Source organism: Coregonus clupeaformis, unplaced genomic scaffold (assembly GCF_020615455.1).
Source record: "Coregonus clupeaformis isolate EN_2021a unplaced genomic scaffold, ASM2061545v1 scaf0085, whole genome shotgun sequence".
Classification (NCBI taxonomy): Eukaryota; Metazoa; Chordata; class Actinopteri; order Salmoniformes; family Salmonidae; genus Coregonus; species Coregonus clupeaformis.
Genome location: NW_025533540.1, coordinates 777,626 through 798,773, shown reverse-complemented (window position 1 = coordinate 798,773; position 21,148 = coordinate 777,626). Strand labels below are relative to the sequence as shown.

The 21,148-nt window shown below is 44.9% G+C and overlaps 1 protein-coding gene across 2 annotated transcripts in view; it reads left to right on the top strand.

Annotated features, from left to right (window-relative positions):
- The window catches only part of klhl38a (kelch-like family member 38a), a 46,495-nt gene extending 26,809 nt beyond the window's left edge, over nucleotides 1-19,686 (top strand). Inside the window, exons 3-8 of one of the 2 annotated variants that reach the window (XM_041869322.2) lie at nucleotides 13,351-13,555; nucleotides 13,807-14,007; nucleotides 14,211-14,717; nucleotides 14,883-15,146; nucleotides 18,592-18,697; nucleotides 18,999-19,686. In XM_041869322.2, the coding sequence (XP_041725256.1) occupies nucleotides 13,351-13,555; nucleotides 13,807-14,007; nucleotides 14,211-14,717; nucleotides 14,883-15,146; nucleotides 18,592-18,697; nucleotides 18,999-19,288 (1,573 nt within the window). In that variant the 3' untranslated portion in view covers nucleotides 19,289-19,686. The remainder of the gene's footprint in view (nucleotides 1-13,350; nucleotides 13,556-13,806; nucleotides 14,008-14,210; nucleotides 14,718-14,882; nucleotides 15,147-18,591; nucleotides 18,698-18,998) is intronic. The other variant, XM_041869323.2, reaches the window with a different exon arrangement.
- Nucleotides 19,687-21,148: the final 1,462 nt, after the last annotated feature.

The window sequence follows — 21,148 nt, the reverse complement described above, 5'->3', positions numbered from 1 at the left end:
ACACAACACGACTACAGAACCTCACCTAACACAACACGACTACAGAACCTCACCTAACACAACACGACTACAGAACCTCACCTAGAACACAACACGACTACAGAACCTCACCTAGAACACAACACGACTACAGAACCTCACCTAACACAACACGACTACAGAACCTCACCTAGAACACAACACGACTACAGAACCTCACCTAACACAACACGACTACAGAACCTCAGCTAACACAACACGACTACAGAACCTCAGCTAACACAACACGACTACAGAACCTCACCTAACACAACACGACTACAGAACCTCACCTAACACAACACGACTACAGAACCTCACCTAACACAACACGACTACAGAACCTCACCTAGAACACAACACGACTACAGAACCTCACCTAGAACACAACACGACTACAGAACCTCACCTAACACAACACGACTACAGAACCTCACCTAGAACACAACACGACTACAGAACCTCACCTAACACAACACGACTACAGAACCTCAGCTAACACAACACGACTACTGAACCTCACCTAACACCATACGACTACAGAACCTCACCTAACACAACACGACTACAGAACCTCACCTAGAACACAACACGACTACAGAACCTCACCTAACACAACACGACTACAGAACCTCAGCTAACACAACACGACTACAGAACCTCACCTAACACAACACGACTACAGAACCTCAGCTAACACAACACGACTACAGAACCTCACCTAACACAACACGACTACAGAGCCTCAGCTAGAACACAACACGACTACAGAACCTCACCTAACACAACACGACTAGAGAACCTCACCTAGAACACAACACAACTACAGAACCTCACCTAGAACACTACACGACTACAGAACCTCAGCTAACACAACACGACTACAGAGCCTCAGCTAACACAACACGACTACAGAACCTCACCTAACACAACACGACTACAGAACCTCACCTAACACAACACGACTACAGAACCTCACCTAACACAACACGACTACAGAACCTCACCTAACACAACACGACTACAGAACCTCACCTAGAACACAACACGACTACAGAACCTCACCTAGAACACAACACGAATACAGAACCTCACCTAGAACACAACACGACTACAGAACCTCACCTAGAACACAACACGACCACAGAACCTCACTTAGAACACAACACGACTACAGAACCACACCTAACACAACTACAGAACCTCACCTAACACAACTACAGAACCTCACCTAGAACACAATACAACTACAGATCCTCACCTAGAACACAACACGACTACAGAACCTCACCTAGAACACAACACGACTACAGAACCTCACCTAGAACACAACACGACTACAGAACCTCACCTAGAACACAACACGACTACAGAACCTCACCTAGAACACAACACAACTACTGAACCTCACCTAACACGACATGACTACAGAACCTCACCTAACACGACACAACTACAGAACCTCAGCTAACACAACACGACTACAGAACCTCAGCTAACACAACACGACTACAGAACCTCAGCTAACACAACACGACTACAGAACCTCACCTAACACAACACGACTACAGAACCTCACCTAACACAACACGACTACAGAACCTCACCTAACACAACACGACTACAGAACCTCACCTAGAACACAACACGACTACAGAACCTCACCTAGAACACAACACGACTACAGAACCTCACCTAACACAACACGACTACAGAACCTCACCTAGAACACAACACGACTACAGAACCTCACCTAACACAACACGACTACAGAACCTCAGCTAACACAACACGACTACTGAACCTCACCTAACACCATACGACTACAGAACCTCACCTAACACAGCACGACTACAGAACCTCACCTAGAACACAACACGACTACAGAACCTCACCTAAGACAACACGACTACAGAACCTCACCTAACACAACACGACTACAGAACCTCACCTAACACAACACGACTACAGAACCTCAGCTAACACAACACGACTACAGAACCTCACCTAACACAACACGACTACAGAGCCTCAGCTAGAACACAACACGACTACAGAACCTCACCTAGAACACAACACGACTACAGAACCTCAGCTAACACAACACGACTACAGAGCCTCAGCTAACACAACACGACTACAGAACCTCACCTAACACAACACGACTACAGAACCTCACCTAACACAACACGACTACAGAACCTCACCTAAAACACAACACGACTACAGAACCTCACCTAGAACACAACACGACCACAGAACCTCACTTAGAACACAACACGACTACAGAACCACACCTAACACAACTACAGAACCTCACCTAACACAACTACAGAACCTCACCTAGAACACAATACAACTACAGATCCTCACCTAGAACACAACACGACTACAGAACCTCACCTAGAACACAACACGACTACAGAACCTCACCTAGAACACAACACGACTACAGAACCTCACCTAGAACACAACACGACTACAGAACCTCACCTAGAACACAACACGACTACAGAACCTCACCTAGAACACAACACAACTACTGAACCTCACCTAACACGACATGACTGCAGAACCTCACCTAACACGACACAACTACAGAACCTCAGCTAACACAACACGACTACAGAACCTCAGCTAACACAACACAACTACAGAACCTCACCTAACACAACACAACTACAGAACCTCACCTAACACAACATGACTACAGAACCTCAGCTAACACAACATGACTACAGAACCTCACCTAACACAACACAACTACAGAACCTCACCTAACACAACACGACTACAGAACCTCACCTAACACCACATGACTACAGAACCTCACCTAACACAACACGACTACAGAACCTCACCTAGAACACAACACGACTACAGAACCTCACCTAACACAAGACAACATTATACAGAGACGACAACATTTTGGATGACCAGCAGGGCCACACCAGCCTGGGAGCAGAGGAGGGTACAGTACAATGTTCATGAGGCGTGTACCGATAGGACCATGAGGCGTGTTCCGATAGGACCATGAGGCGTGTACCGATAGGACCATGAGGCGTGTTCCGATAGGACCATGAGGCGTGTTCCGATAGGACCATGAGGCGTGTACCGATAGGACCATGAGGCGTGTTCCGATAGGACCATGAGGCGTGTTCCGATAGGACGCATGAGGCGTGTTCCGATAGGACCATGAGGCGTGTTCCGATAGGACCATGAGGCGTGTTCCGATAGGACCATGAGGCGTGTACCGATAGGACGCATGAGGCGTGTTCCGATAGGACGCATGAGGCGTGTACCGATAGGAAGTAATGATAGAAGTAGCCGATGCCAACATGATGACACTGATAAAATAGTACAAAGGGGGAAATATAGTATATAATATACAGTGGGTAGAACAAGTATTTGATACACTGCTGATTTTGCAGGTTTTCCTACTTACAAAGCATGTAGAGGTCTGTGATTTTTATCATAGGTACACTTCATCTGTGAGAGACGGAATCTAAAACAAAGATCCAGAAAATCACATTTTTAAGTAATTCATTTGCATTTTATTGCATGACATAAGTATTTGATCACCTACCAACCAGTAAGAATTCCGGCTCTCACAGACCTGTTAGTTTTTCTTTAAGAAGCCCTCCTGTTCTCCACTCATTACCTGTATTAACTGCACCTCTTTGAACTCGTTACCTGTATAAAAGACACCTGTCCACACACTCAATCAAACAGACTACAACCTCTCCACAATGGCCAAGACCAGAGAGCTGTGTAAGGGATAAAATTGTAGACCTGCACAAGGCTGGGATGGGCTACAGGACAATAGGCAAGCAGCTTGGTGAGAAGGCAACAACTGTTGGCGCAATTATTAGAAAATGGAAGAAGTTCAAGATGAAGGTCAATCACCCTCGGTCTGGGGCTCCATGCAAGATCTCACCTCGTGGGGCATCAATGATCATGAGGAAGGTGAGGGATCAGCCCAGAACTACACGGCAGGACCTGGTCAATGACCTGAAGAGAGCTGGGACCACAGTCTCAAAGAAAACCATTAGTAACACACTACGCCGTCATAGATTAAAATCCTGCAGCGCACGCAAGGTCCCCCTGCTCAAGCCAGCGCATGTCCAGGCCCGTCTGAAGTTTGCCAATGACCATCTGGATGATCCAGAGGAGGAATGGGAGAAGGTCATGTGGTCTGATGAGACAAAAATAGAGCTTTTTAGTCTAAACTCCACTCGCCGTGTTTGGAGGAATAAGAAGGATGAATACAACCCCAAGAACTCCATCCCAACCGTGAAGCATGGAGGTGGAAACATCATTCTTTGGGGATGCTTTTCTGCAAAGGGGACAGGACGACTGCACCGTATTGAGGGGAGGATGGATGGGGCCATGTATCGCGAGATCTTGGCCAACAACCTCCTTCCCTCAGTAAGAGCATTGAAGATGGGTCGTGGCTGAGTCTTCCAGCATGACAACGACCCGAAAAACACAGCCAGGGCAACTAAGGAGTGGCTCCGTAAGAAGCATCACAAGGTCCTGGAGTGGCCTAGCCAGTCTCCAGACCTGAACCCAATAGAAAATCTTTGGAGGGAGCTGAAAGTCCGTATTGCCCAGCGACAGCCCCGAAACCTGAAGGATCTGGAGAAGGTCTGTATGGAGGAGTGGGCCAAAATCCCTGCTGCAGTGTGTGCAAACCTGGTCAAGACCTACAGGAAATGTATGATCTCTGTAATTGCAAACAAAGGTTTCTGTACCAAATATTAAGTTCTGCTTTTCTGATGTATCAAATACTTATGTCATGCAATAAAATGCAAATGAATTACTTAAAAATCATACAATGTGATTTTCTGGAGTTTTGTTTTAGATTCAGTCTCACAGTTGAAGTGTACCTATGATAAAAATTACAGACCTCTACATGCTTTGTAAGTAGGAAAACCTGCAAAATCGGCAGTGTATCAAATACTTGTTCTCCCCACTGTATATAGTTAATAACTGTTCTATGGATGTGTGTGTGGATGTGAGTGTAGGCTGTACGTTTTGGTGTGAATATGTATAGGAGGGCGGGAGAGTGAATGAAGGAGAATGGATTAGTAACTTTTTTTATTTTTTTATTTTACCTTTATTTAACCAGGTAAGCCAGTTGAGAACAAGTTCTCGTTTACAACTGCGACCTGGCCAAGATAAAGCAAAGCAGTGCGATAAAAACAACAACACAGAGTTACATATGGGGTAAAAAAAAACAAAGTCAAAAATACCACAGAAAATATATATACAGTGTGTGCACATGTAGCAAGTTATGGAGGTAAGGCAATAAATAGGCCATAGTGCAAAATAATTACTATTAGTATTATCACTGGAATGATAGATGTGCAAGAGATGATGTGCAAATAGAGATACTGGGGTGCAAATGAGCAAAATAAATAACAATATGGGGATGAGGTAGTTGGGTGGGCTAATTTCAGATGGGCTGTGTACAGGTGCAGTGATCGGTAAGCTGCTCTGACAACTGATGCTTAAAGTTAGTGAGGGAGATAAGAGTCTCCAGCTTCAGAGATTTTTGCAATTCGTTCCAGTCATTGGCAGCAGAGAACTGGAAGTAATGGCGGCCAAAGGAGGTGTTGGCTTTGGGGATGACCAGTGAGATATACCTGCTGGAGCGCATACTACGGGTGGGTGTTGCTATGGTGACCAATGAGCTAAGATAAGGCGGAGATTTGCCTAGCAGTGATTTATAGATGGCCTGGAGCCAGTGGGTTTGGCGACGAATATGTAGTGAGGACCAGCCAACAAGAGCGTACAGATCACAATGGTGGGTAGTATATGGGGCATTGGTGACAAAACAGATGGCACTGTGATAGACTACATCCAATTTGCTGAGTAGAGTGTTGGAGGCTATTTTGTAAATGACATCGTCGAAGTAGGATCGGTAGGATAGTCAGTTTTACGAGGGCATGTTTGGCAGCATGAGTGAAGGAGGCTTTGTTGCGAAATAGGAAGCCGATTCTAGATTTAACTTTGGATTGGAGATGCTTAATGTGAGTCTGGAAGGAGAGTTTACAGTCCAACCAGACACCTAGGTATTTGTAGTTGTCCACATACTCTAGGTCAGACCCGTCGAGAGTAGTGATTCTAGTCGGGTGGGCGGGTGCAAGCAGCGTTCGGTTGAAGAGCATGCATTTAGTTTTACTAGTGTTTAAGAGCAGTTGGAGGCTACGGAAGGAGTGTTGTATGGCATTGAAGCTCGTTTGGAGGTTTGTTAACAGAGTGTCCAATGAAGGGCCAGATGTATACAAAATGGTGTCGTCTGCGTAGAGGTGGATCTGAGAGTCACCAGCAGCAAGAGCGACATCATTGATATACACAGAGAAAAGAGTCGGCCCAAGAATTGAACCCTGTGGCACCCCCATAGAGACTGCCATAGGTCCAGACAACAGGCCCTCCGATTTGACACATCGAACTCTATCTGAGAAGTAGTTGCATGGGCAAGTTGCAGCGGAGGGTGCAGAGCTGGTGGCCGGGGTAGGGGTAACCAGGTGGAAAGCATGGCCAGCTGTAGCAAAATGCTTGTTGAAATTCTCGATTATTGTAGATTTATTGGTGGTGACAGTGTTTCCTAGCCTCAGTGCAGTGGGCAGCTGGGAGGAAGTGCTCTTATTCTCCATGGACTTTACATTGTCCCAAAACTTTTTGGAGATAGTGCTACAGGATGCAAATTTCTGTTTGAAAAAGCTAGCCTTCGCTTTCCTAACTGCTTGTGTATATTGGTTCCTAACTTTCCTGAAAAGTTGCATATCGCGGGGGCTATTCGATGCTAATGCAGTACGCCACAGGATGTTTTTGTGCTGGTCAAGGGCAGTCAAGTCTGAAGAGAACCAGGGGCTATATCTGTTCTTAGTTCTGAAGCTTATTTAAGATTGAGAGGAAAGCACTTTTAAAGAACAACCAGGCATCCTCTACTAACGGAATTAGATCTGTCACAAGCTGGGCTAGAACTCCGGTCTCAGATGTGGAGAGCTGGGGGGTTCTACCCCTTAGCCACAGAGGAGGTATAGTTGGACCCAAATGAAACACCCAAGGCAATACTCCAGGCAAGTAGATTTAATGTAAAAACAAAGGTTCTTCGCACTTCAAAAATAGTCCAACAAAAGTTCTTCTCCGAAGGAGGTATATTAACAGAGGTAGAGTAACAAAACAGGAGGCAAAACAAAATAACTCCACGAGGGGAGAAAAACAAACTAAAGATAACTTAGAAAAGCTTACTTGGAAAGACACGGTGGGACAAAGCAGGAGACACATAGCCAGGACTCAAAAACCAAGTGAGAAACAAGGGGAAAACACACAGCTAAAATACTCTAGGGGAAACAAGGCACAGGTGACCTGGATCAAGCTAATAAGGACACACGAGGAAGAACTAAGGCAGAGGGGAACACAGATGACCTCTAGAGGCCCGGAGACGAACAGGAGGCAGGAAGCTGACAGAGATCGATATCCATCCAGGATACCTGGGCCAGGTCAATTAGGAAGGCCTGCTCGCTAAAGTGTTTTAGGGAGCATTTGACAGTGATGAGGGGTGGTCGTTTGACCGCGGACAATGAGGCAGTGATCGCTGAGATCCTGGTTGAAGACAGCGGAGGTGTATTTAGAGGGTAAGTTAGTCAGGATGATATCTATGAGGGTGCCCATGTTTACGGATTTAGGGTTGTACCTGGTAGGTTCCTTGATAATTTGTGTGAGATTGAGGGCATCTAGTTTGGATTGTAGGATGGCCGGGATGTTAAGCATATCCCAGTTTAGGTCACCAAGCAGTACGAACTCTGAGGATAGATGGGGGGCAATCATGTTCACATATGGTGTCCAGGGCACAGCTGGGGGCTGAGGGGGGTCTGTAGCAAGCGGCAACAGTGAGAGACTTATTTCTGGAAAGGTGGATTTTTAGAAGTAGAAGCTCAAACTGTTTGGGCACAGACCTGGATAGTATGATAGAGCTCTGCAGGCTATCTCTACAGTAGATTTTAACTCCACCCCCTTTGGCAGTTCTATCTAGATGGAAAATGTTGTAGTTGGGGATGGACATTTCTGAATTTTTGGTGGCCTTCCTAAGCCAGGATTCAGACACTGCTAGAACATCACGGTTGGCGGAGTGTGCTAACGCAGTGAATAACTCAAACTTAGAGAGGAGGCTTCTGATGTTAACGTGCAGAAAACCAAGGCTTTTACGGTTACAGAAGTCAACAAATGATAACTCCTGGGGAGTAGAAGTGATACTGGGGGCTGCAGGGCCTGTACATATAATAATAATAATAATAATAATAATAATAATAATAATAATAATATGCCATTTAGCAGACGCTTTTATCCAAAGCGTCTTACAGTCATGTGTGCATACATTTTGAAGAGAGCCAACAACTAACTACAGGTTAAACTCAAATAAAGCATACTATTAAATGGCAAATAAACCTGGTAAACATCTCGAAGCTCTCACAAAACCAAACCAGTTATAATTTAAAAAGACAAGGATACAAATGGTTTTAATTAGAAACAACAACACTATTAATGACCATTTTAAAAGCTTCTATAAAAACCTATATAAATAGTGGCGATTTTAGCATATAAATCTTGGTGGGGCAAACAAAAACAAAACAGTTTGGATACATGCCAGCAAACCCACTACACAACACAACACTAAACAATACATTAATTTAACTATAACGGTGACAAACGGTGCTCCCAAACTGTTAGGGCCTCCATAAATCTGTCCCAACAGCAGAGCTTTCTTTTCAGCACCATGGAGTGAATCCTTACCACTGCTCCACCTGGCTATCAGAGGAGCCTCGTCTGGCAGCGAAACTGGTCATTCAGCCTCATTTACTGGCTTTTAAAAAAACATAGCTGATATGGCTGACTTGCTTAAACAAATGTGGTTTCTACTGACAATTAAGATGTACAAACTATGGCATAAGGGAACGATGAGCGGACGAGAGGCAATCCGAAATTTCGATTAAGACATTAATGAGCGAGCTAGGACGGACGTAGTCAATATAACTATTTGTTTAGCCCCTTTGAAATGTACAGTGACAGAATTCAGAACATGGGCCGTTCTTACAGTGTTCTCCCTGTACACCAAGTCAGAACCGTGGGATAAATAAAGGGGGCATATAAGCAGACAATGAAAGCTCTTACAATATTCGATGATTACATTTCTCTAAAACAGGCTATAGGCTACATGTGCACCACCAAGTCAGAACAGTAGGCTAAGTTATGAGGGGGAAAGGGACCCAATTATTAGGGTGAGACACATGGGCTACTAACAGCTTACTACACAACATACACTTAGTATTACTTTCTTAGCTACTGTATACATATCTCCCTGGCATATTACATCATTTATGCAGCAGCATACAATACATTTTTGGACTCACCTTGTTGGGCTGTGCTCACTTGAACAGGAAGGTGGTGCAGCGGTCCTACTGGTGGGCAAGTTTTGTCATCAAAGTCTGGTATTCTCTGGATTTATGGGGCTTTCAAGACAACTGGGAACTCTGAAAAAAACAAGGTCGAATCATGACATCAGTGATCTTCAGGTCGGAGCTCTAGAAAGAGGCCCGAGTTTCCGACTTGGAGTTCCGAGTTGGATGACCGTTCAAAACGTATTTTCCCAGTCGGGGCTCGTTTTTTTCAAAGTTCCCAGTTGTCTTGAACTCACTGAAGTCTGAGATTTCCCAGTTCCGAGTTTCCAGTTGTTTTGAACGCGGCAGAAGTCATGCTGGATTGACAGCATGGCCAATGTATTAAACTGTTTCTGGCCCATAATGTTGAATGTATATCCTTTTAAGCTTGGAAAAGAGGCCCTTAAACCCAGACTTGGACCCCACACCCTCTCCACTGAATAGCAGGCTAGTGATCGCTTTGCAATACTTGCAGTTAGCCACCGATTCCTTCCAAAACACTCATTGTTGAATTTGCGATTTCCAACTTGTTGTGTAATGTTTATGTCCAATGGCCGATGAGCACCGATATGTTTTATCTATAATTTCTCTTCATAATTTCTTCATATGACAAGGATTGAAAATGATTTTCCAGTAGATTGGCGACTTGATTCATGATGATGACTTTTTTACATTGTTTGCAAACTGGTAGGTGACACATATTAATGCCCAAAAAATTTTTTCAAGCTAAACAGGTGGGCCTCAAAATGACGGGTCGCCACTCTATATAAAAATAGACATTTACAAACAAATGCAAGAACATGATTCAATATAATACAATACACTAAAAAACAAGATATAGATTTATCAATAATAGCTGTAGATGCCGAAAAGCCTTTCGACCGTCTTGAATGGACTTTTCTATTCAAAACTTTGGAGGCCTTCAACTTTCCATCTGAAATAATACATTTTATAAAAATATTATATAAATGTCATTAAGCAAAAATATACACAAATAATACATTATCTGATGAAATTGCTTTAGAAAGGGGGACAAGACAGGGATGTCCTCTCTCCCCCTTCCTGTTTGCACTGGCAATTGAACCGCTTGCAGAAAGAATTAGACAGGACCCAAACGTAACAGGTATCAGAATTGGTGAACATGAATATAAACTAAACTTATTTGCAGATGATCTCCTGATATACCTGACTATAATATTGAAAACTCAATGTCCCCCTTGCTAAAAATACTGTATTTTCAGAATACTTTTAAAATCTCAAGATATAAAATGAATTTAATAAATTACGTGGAAAAAAACGGAAATAACGGCAATAGGAAAAATAAAAAGAATAACTCTGATCTACAGTAATCCTTTAAGTGGACCACAACAAATACTTAAGATGCTTAATAAGTGTCAACAAACAACAGATATATAAAGGTAACTTTATCCCATTACTCAACAATATGAAAGCAGATCTAATTAAATGGAACAATCTTCAGGCTCCCAAAGTTTTTATATTTATTCTCGGTAATACCAATTACCCTACCGAAGACATTCTTTAAAAAAGTTTACTCATACAATAGACTTTATCTTTATCAAATAAAACTCAGAATAAAAAGGGTGGTTTTAACCTCTGACTTGGAATTGCATCAACTTGCCACCCAAGGCTTTTACTTGAGACATATATTTAAATGCACTAAAGAGGAAAAATTTATACATACTGAAGATGCACATGCTCACCCCCAGAATATTTTCATGTGTCTATTTTCAAAGGATAAAGCTAAGAACATTAACAACTTCATAGTTAAGAACACTAGAACAAAATGAAAGAAATTTTAACGGATTCTACAAGAATCAATATCACTCCCAAAAAACACAACCTATGTAACAATCCTTGGATAGCTTTTCAGAATGCACTAATAAACTGGTCTGCGTGGAAAATTAAAGGCATAGAAACCGGAAATGACTTGGTAACAGGAAATACATTCATTTCCATGACAGAATCAAACAGCAATTTTGGACATTTTGAAGACATTTTAAAAAAACATGCAACTTAAAAGTTTCATATCACGAAATTTCGATTTGAAATATTTTGTACATCAGAGCAATGTTGAGGGAATCCTATTTGAATCAGAAAATAATATTCATATGATAGTACAAAACCTTTAAAATAACTGATGTTGGCACAAGATGAAGGGAGTGTTGGAACATAACTAACGAAATTACAGAAAACTAAAATGTACGCTTAATCCAGTATAAACTAATGTATAGAATTTATTAGACAAGAGACAAAATTCACAAATTCTACAGCACAACGGCAGCGTCATGTCTTAAGTGTAAAACAAACAATAATCCATGCCTTCTGGAAATGTTATAAAGTCCAAAAGTTATGGGCGGAATTAGAAGTATTACAATGTAAATTTACTTTTAATCCGTCTGTCTGCATATTTCAAGACATGGCATATTTTATTTTTTATTTTTTATTTCACCTTTATTTAACTAGGCAAGTCAATTAAGAACAAATTCTTATTTACATCTGACCACTTCCTTATTAACCGAGTCACTGGTGCTTCCTGCTTTAGTTTTTGCTTATAAGCAGGAATCAGGAGGATACATTTACATTTACGTCATTTAGCAGACGCTCTTATCCAGAGCGACTTACATTATTTTTATTTTTTTCATACCCCCTGTGGGAATCGAACCCACAACCCTGGCGTTGCAAACACCATGCTCTATCAACTGAGCTACATCCCTACCGGCCATTCCCTCCCCTACCCTGGACGACGCTGGGCCAATTGCGCGCCGCCCCATGGGTCTCCCGGTCACGGCCGGCTACGACAGAGCCTGGATTCGAACCAGGATCTCTAGTGGCACAGCTAGCACTGCGATGCAGTGCCTTAGACCACTGCGCCACTCAGGAGACTAAAAATAGTTATGGTCAGATTTGCCAAATGGAGGGCGAGGGAGAGCTTTGTATGCGTCTCTGTGTGTGGAGTAAAGGTGGTCTAGAGTTTTTTTTCCTCTGGTGGCACATTTAACATGCTGGTAGAAATTAGGTAGAACGGATTTAAGTTTCCCTGCATTGAAGTCCCCGGCCACTAGGAGCGCTGCCTCTGGATGAGTGTTTTCCTGTTCAGTTATGGCCTTATACAGCTCATTGAGTGCAATCTTAGTGCCAGCATCGGATTGTGGTGGTAAATAGACAGCTACGAAAAATATAGAAAACTATTTTTGTAAATAGTGTGGTCTACAGCTTATCATGAGATACTCTACCTCAGGCGAGCAAAACCTCGAGACTTCCTTAGTATTAGATTTTATGCACCAGCGGTTGTTTACAAATATACACAGACCGCCACCCCTTGTCTTACCGGAGTCAGCCGTTCTGTCCTGCCGATTTAGCGTATATCCTGCCAGCTGTATGTTACCCATGTCGTCGTTCAGCCATTTCCCGTTGGTAGGATATCCTTGATCTTAGGTCGTCCATTTTGTTTTCAAATGATTGTACGTTGGCTAATACGATTGATGGAAGAGGCAGATTACTCGCTCCTTACAAGGCACCCCGACCTACATCCACGATATCTCTGTCTCTTTCTCATGCGAATGACGGGGATTTGGGCCTTGTCGGGGGTCTATGGAATATCCTTTGCGTCCGACTCGTTGAAGAAAAAATCTTCGTCCAATACGAGGGGAGTAATCGCTGTCCTGATATCCAGAAGCTCTTTTTGGTCATAAGAGACGGTGGCAGAAACACTATTGACAGAATAAATTACAAAAACACACATAATAGCACAATTGGTTAGAGGGACGTAAAACGGCAGCCATCTCCTCCGGTGCCATTTACACCAATTATCATGTATATTCCTCAGGGCCATGTTCTGCAGTAACCTGTCATGTATATTCCTCAGGGCCATGTTCTGCAGTAACTTTGTGGAGAGCAGCCAGGGTCGGGTGGATCTGAAGGGTATCTCCCCTGACGTGCTCTGTGGCATAGTGGACTATGTGTATACAGGAGCCATCACCATCAGCATGGACATAGTGCTTCCTCTAATGCAGGCTGCCTCCATGCTGTACTATGGACGGCTGTTTGAGGCCTGCTCCACCTTCCTGCAGGTGACTACGGATGGAAATCAGCTTTGTTGCTAACTCTGGGACTTATGTTGACACTGCAGTATTGATGGATGTGACTGTGCCACTAACTCCTGATTGTGTACGATGTATTGTGTTTGTGAATCAGGCCTCCCTTGCAAAAGAGACTTTGGTCTCAATGGGACTTCCCTGCTTAAATAAAGGTTAAATGAAGTAAGAAATGATAATAAATGTGCACTCACACACGGCCTATGTTAAATGATCATATATTTCAGGAGCAGCTGAGCCCAGACAACTGTCTCAGTATGATCCGACTGTCAGAGATCCTCCACTGTGACAGTCTGAAGGAGAAGGCCAAGGAGATGGCCGTGCGGAGCTTCTCAGATGTAGCTGCCTCCGAGGACTTCTGTGAGCTCTCCTTACCTGAGCTCATGTGTTACCTGGAGGATGACCGACTGTGTGCCGAGGAGGAGCAGGTGATATGAGATGAGATGAGATGAGATGAGATGAGATGAGGTGAGGTGAGGTGAGGTGAGGTGAGGTGAGGTGAGAAGAGGTGAGGTGAGAAGAGGTGAGGTGAGGTGAGATATGAAAAAAATAAATAAAGGATAAGATTAGATCAAATAAGGTAAGATAGTACTAATCCCCCATGTTAAAAACTAAAAGTCACATTTCCCAGGTGTTTGAGACTCTCCTGGCATGGATCCACCACGACCCGTTCTCCCGGCGCGGCGCCATCCACGACCTCTTCAAGAAGGTGCGTCTGCGCTACATCCACCCCACCTACCTGTTCCAGTTCATCGCCAACGACCCGCTCGTCCAGTCCTCCACGCTCTGCACCGAGATCATCGAGTCCGTCCGTCGCCTCATGCTCTCAGTCAGTGCCAAGTGCGGCCGTGAGCTGAAGCCCCTCTGGACCACACCACGCCGTTACACCTGTCGAGAGACGCTCGTGGTGGTCGGCGGGCGCAAGAACAACGAGCAGACGTCCCGGGAAGCCCTGCTCTATGACGAGAGGACTCAGCGCTGGCAGTGGCTGGCCAAGCTGCCCCTGAGGCTCTACAAGGCCTCCTACGTCTGCATCCACAGCATCCTGTACGTGGTGGGGGGGCTCAGCCTCAGCATGGCCTCGGGAGACAGCTCTGTATCTGCCACCGTCTACACCCTCTCCCTCAAGACCAACCAGGTACGTAAGGCTACTGACAGTTTGTCCAGAAAAATATGTATTTTTAAGTTAGATTTTATTGTGCTGATCGATAATTATTTTGTATTGTGTATTTATGAACATTTTAAATTTCAGCCTTAGCTGCTATTGACACCATGTAATGTTGCCTTTATTGAAATCGACCAGTGGAGGACGGCTGAGCCCATGCTGGAGCCGCGCTACGCCCACCAGAGTGTCTCCTACCTCCACTTTATCTTTGTCCTGGGGGGGATCGGAGTAGACAAACAGATCTCCAACTCTGTGGAGAGGTACAACAGTATGTTTAACCAATGGGAGGCCATGGCTCCTCTCCCCACCGCCGTGCTGCACCCCGCCGTCGCCGCCAACGACCAGAGGGTCTACGTGTTCGGAGGGGAGGACGCCATGCAGAACCCTGTCAGGGAGATACAGGTAACCAATCAATCAACGCAACAGTTGTATCAAAGCAGGGAGGAGGTAATTCCTGTCCTCTAGTGTGTATTTTTTTGTGTTATTTAACTAAGCAAGTCAGTCAAGAACAAATTCTTATTCACAATGACGGCCAAACCCAAACCCAAACGACGCTGGGCGCCGCCCTACGGGACTCCCAATCATGGCCTGCAGCTGCCTAATAAACATAAACTAACAGTCTATTAAGCTAATGTGTATGTATGCTATGTATGCTATGTATGCCATGTATGCCATGTATGCTATGTATGCCATGTATGCCATGTATGCCATGTATGCCATGTATGCCATGTATGCTATGTATGCTATGTATGCTATGTATGCTATGTATGCTATGTATGCCATGTATGCTATGTATGCTATGTAAGCTAATGTGTATGTATGCTATGTATGCTATGTATGCTATGTATGCTATGTATGCTATGTAAGCTAATGTGTATGTATGCTATGTAAGCTATGTATGCTATGTATGCTATGTATGCCATGTATGCCATGTATGCTATGTATGCTATGTGTTCGAATCTCATCACGGACAACGTTTACTAATTAACAGCTTTGCAGCTACTTACTACTTTTTAGCTACTTTGCAACTACTTAGCATGTTAGCTAACCCTTAACCCCTAGCTAACCCTTAACCCCTAGCTAACCCTTAACCCCTAGCTAACGTTAGCCAACTAGCTAACGTTAGCGTCAGCCACTTAGTCACCTAGCTAATGTTGGCCACAACAAATTGGATTTGCTACATATCATATGATTTGCCAATTCGTAACATATTGTACGAATTGTAATTCGTAACATATCGTACGAAATGGATGATGGACATCCACAAATTAATACATACAGTGGCTTGCGAAAGTATTCACCCTAGAATTAAAATGGATTTTTTGGGGGGGTTTGTATCATTTGATTTACACAACATGCCTACTACTTTGAAGATACAAAATATTTTTTGGGGTGAAACAAACAAGAAATAAGACAAAAAAACAGAAAACTTGAGGTGAACCTCCATCCCAGTCTCAAATCTCTGGAAGACTGAAACAGGTTTCCCTCAAGGATTTCCCTGTATTTAGCGCCATCCATCATTCCTTCAATTCTGACCAGTTTCCCAGTCCCCGCCGATGAAAAACATCCCCACAGCATGATGATGCCACCACCATGCTTCACTGTGGGGATGGTGTTCTTGGGGTGATGAGAGGTGTTGGGTTTGCACCAGACATAGCATTGTCCTTGATGGCCAAAAAGCTCAATTTTAGTCTCATCTGACCAGAGTACCTTCTTCCATATGTTTGGGGAGTCTCCCACATGGCTTTTGGCGAACACCAAACGTGTTTGCTTATTTTTTTCTTTAAGCAATGGCTTTTTTCTGGCCACTCTTCCATAAAGCCCAGCTCTGTGGAGTGTTCGGCTTAAAGTGGTCCCATGGACAGATACTCCAATCTCCGCTGTGGAGCTTTGCAGCTCCTTCAGTGTTATCTTTGGTCTCTTTGTTGCCTCTCTGATTAATGCCCTCCTTGCCTGGTCCATGAGTTTTGGTGGGCGGCCCTCTCTTGGCAGGTTTGTTGTGGTGCCATATTCTTTAAATTTTTTAATAATGGATTTAATGGTGCTCCGTGGGATGTTCAAAGTTTCTGATATTTTTTTATAACCCAACCCTGATTTGTACTTCTCCACAACTTTGTCCCTGACCTGTTTGGAGAGCTCCTTGGTCTTCATGGTGCCGCTTGCTTGGTGGTGCCCCTTGCTTAGTGGTGTTGCAGACTCTGGGGCCTTTCAGAACAGGTGTATAGTAGTCATTTAGGCAGGTTATCTTAGTGTCCTTGGGCACAGGGACTATGGTGGTCTGCTTGAAACGTGTTGGTATTACAGACTCAGTCAGGACATGTTGAAAATGTCAGTGAAGACACTTGCCAGTTGGCCAGCACATGCTCGGAGTACACGTCCTGGTATTCCGGCCTTGTGAATGTTGACCTGCTTAAAAGTCTTACTCACATCGGCTACGGAGAGCGTGATCACATAGTCATCCGGAACAGCTGGTGCTCTCATGCATGCTTCAGTGTTGCTTGCCTCGAAGCGAGCATAGAAGTGGTTTAGCTCGTCTGGTAGGCTTGTGTCACTGGGCAGCTCGCGGCTGTGCTTCCCTTTGTAGTCTGTAATAGTTTTCAAGCCCTGCCACATCCGACGAGCGTCAGAGCCAGTGTAGTACAATTCAATCTTAGTCCTGTATTGACTCTTTGCCTGTTTGATGGTTCGTCGGAGGGCATAGCGGGATTTCTTATAAGCGTCCGGGTTAGAGTCCCACTCCTTGAAAGCGGCAGCTCTACCCTTTAGCTCAGTACGGATGTTGCCTGTAATCCATGGCTTCTGGTTGGGGTATGTTCGTACGGTCACTGTGGGGACGACGTCATCGATGCACTTATTGATGAAGCCAGTGACTGATGTGGTGTACTCCTCAATGCTATCGGAAGAATCCCGGAACATTTTCCAGTCTGTGCTAGCAAAACAGTCCTGTAGCTTAGCATCTGCTTCATCTGACCACTTTTTTATTAACCGAGTCACTGGTGCTTCTTGCTTTAGTTTTTGCTTATAAGCAGCAATCAGGAGGATAGAGTTATGGTCAGATTTGCCAAATGGAGGGCGAGGGAGAGCTTTGTATGCGTCTCTGTGTGTGGAGTAAAGGTGCTAATTTCAACATGCTGGTTGAAATTAGGTAGAACGGATTTAAGTTTCCCTGCATTAAAGTCCCCGGCCACTAGGAGCGCTGTCTCTGGATGAGCGTTTTCCTGTTTACTTATGGCCTTATACAGCTCATTCAGTGCAATCTTAATGCCAGCATCGGATTGTGGTGTTAGATAGACAGCTACGACAAATATAGATGAAAACTCTCTTGGTAAATAGTGTGGTCTACAGCTTATCATGAGATACTCTACCTCAGGCGAGCAAAACCTCGAGACTTCCTTAGTATTAGATTTCGTGCACCAGCTGTCGTTTACAAATATACACAGACCGCCACCCCTTGTCTTACCGGAGTCAGCCGTTCTATCCTGCCGATGTAGCGTATATCCTGCCAGCTGTATGTTATCCATGTCGTCTTTCAGCCACGACTCGGTGAAACATAAGATATTACAGTTTTTAATGTCCCGTTGGTAGGATAAACGTAATATTAGGTCATCTAATTTAAGGATCCCGACCTGCAATTTCCGTGAATCTGATTGGTCAAGACACGCAAAGAGCCTGCAGCAGCACTCCGATGTGAAGGACAGAGAAATTGTGCACGAGACAAATCATGAGGCAAATTGGTTAAAAAAAACTGCACTTTGCCCTTATTAAACTAAGTATCACCTCACCACATGTTTCCTGGCGGCCTGACATTGACTGACTGACTGATCTCTCTGGTGTCTCCGTCTCTCAGGTGTACCACATCTCCAGGAACCTGTGGTCCAGACTGGAGACCCGGACGGTGAAGAACGTCTGTGCACCTGCTGCTGTCATCGAGGACAAGATCTACATCATTGGAGGTGAACAGGCTGCCGCTTTCAACATGTTTACCTTTGTTTACCTGGTCTATCATGTGTAATATCCACAGCTGTTGCGGTCCACATGAGTTGATTAGCATGTCTCTCTTTTTCTTCTTAAATGGAGTCATCTCCTTTCAACTTTAATTACTTTGATGTTGTGATTCTGAACAATCTGTGGGTAGGCTGTGGAACCCTATTCCCTAGGGGCTCTGCTCAAAAGTAGTGCACTATATAGGGAATAGGCTGCTATTTTGTGAATCTGTCTTAAGAGTCACTGTATTGGAAATGTTGTCATTTCTAGGGTACACTAGACGGATGATCGCCTACGACACCAAAGCCAACAAGTTTGTAAAGTGTGAGAACCTGAAGGAGAGGCGGATGCACCACAGCGCCACGGTCATCAACAACAAGCTGTACGTGACGGGGGGGCGCTTCCTGAACGGGCACGACGCCATCGAGGACTCGGACTGCTTCGAGTGTTACGACCCCAAGACGGACGTGTGGACCTCCAAGGGGACGCTGCCATACAAACTGTTTGACCACGGCTCCCTGCCTCTGGTCTGTGTCTCCAACAGGCCCAACCCCCCCTGAGTGACCCGCAACATCTTATCCACATCATCTGGTCGTCTGGAGTCGAACAGTGGGTTTGACCTCTACAGCTGCTTCTCTGTCCTCCATTACAGATGCAATGTCCTCCAATCATCCAGTCCGGTGTCACATTTGAGCTGGTCCACAAACTGTATATGATCTCTCTGATGACCTGTGACCCACAACATCCCCAAAACTCCTTGTACTCCTAGCCTAGCGGGCTCCTAGCCTAGCCTAGCGGGCTCCTAACCTAGCCTAGCCTAGCGGGCTCCTAACCTAGCCTAGCCTAGCGGGCTCCTAACCTAGCTTAGCCTAGCGGGCTCCTAGCCTTTTATTTTGTATTTATTTAACCTTTATTTAACTAGGCAAGTCAGTTAAGAACAAATTCTTATTTACAATGACGGCAGATGACGCTGGGCCAATTGTGCGCTGCCCTATGGGACTCAGAATCACGGCCAGTTGTGATACAGCCTGGAATCGAACCAGGGGGTCTGTAGTGACGCCTCAAGCACTGAGATGCAGTGCCTTAGACCGCTGCGCCACTCGGGAGCCCTAGCCTAACCTAGCCTAGCAGGCTCCTAACCTAGCCTAGCAGGCTCCTAACCTAGCCTAGCCTAGCCTAGCAGGCTCCTAACATAGCCTAGCCTAGCAGGCTCCTAACCTAGCCTAGCCTAGCAGGCTCCTAACCTAGCCTAGCCTAGCAGGCTCCTAACCTAGCCTAGCCTAGCAGGCTCCTAACCTAGCCTAGCCTAGCAGGCTCCTAACCTAGCCTAGCCTAGCAGGCTCCTAACCTAGCCTAGCCTAGCAGGCTCCTAACCTAGCCTAGCCTAGCAGGCTCCTAACCTAGCCTAGCCTAGCAGGCTCCTAACCTAGCCTAGCCTAGCAGGCTCCTAACCTAGCCTAGCCTACCCGGCTACCTGTCATGTCACTCCTTCACGGCAGTTATAATTGGACACCACAGCTGGGATCGGATCGGAAACCATCATAACAGACGTTGGTTGGTTTCTTCTCTCACACGCCTCAGACATGGTCTTGATGTGGGGACGCATGCTTCTAGCATCTGTGGCGTTCTAAATCAAAACAGAGATCTCAGCTGTTAGGCAGAGGTGTCACATTGGCCCCAGGGAGGGAGGGAGAGCGGTGGACTTCTCCACTGACAGATTTCTCAGTCTCCACACTCCTCCAAGGGTGCATCTAAAACGGCACCCTATTCCCTATCACGACTACTGGTCAGAACTAGTGCACTACATATAAGGGGATGTGTCAGGTTTAGACATTGAAGACCATGCAGTGCTCCTGTCTGCTGGTGATTCAACATTAGGCTACACCACCAATGGCTTTATAAACCAAGAAGGAAAATCAGTGTGAAGGCATATCCATATGATTAGCTCTCTAGGCCTTTCTTACTGCTAGTGAGGCTGCTCTTCTCTACAGCAGTGTTTCTCAACCCTCCATCTCGATCCGAGGACAGTCCCTCATATCTTGTTTGCTCCTGACAGCTACTAGGCCTAAATGAGATCTTAAGTGTTAAGTTTTAATCTAAGCCGCTTTTCCAAGAAGGATAACTATTGCCATAGCTTGCCTGGCTGTCCCCTGGCGCAAATAAGGTTGAGAGACACTGATGGCGCTACAGTGCCAATTTGCTAATGCCACCTTTTGTGCTTGACCCCATATTGTACAGACAACAGCCAGTAGCCCTGACCGTGGTTACCATGGGAACCAGGAGACGTCATGTGACTAGATGAGCGCGTGGCCTGCTTCTCTGTGGGTTTCCATCGGTTTCAAATCTCAATGAATGCAGCACTAATGCATATAGAGGCACAGAGTATAACGCTATCTATTGCTTTCACAAAAGAGAAAAAA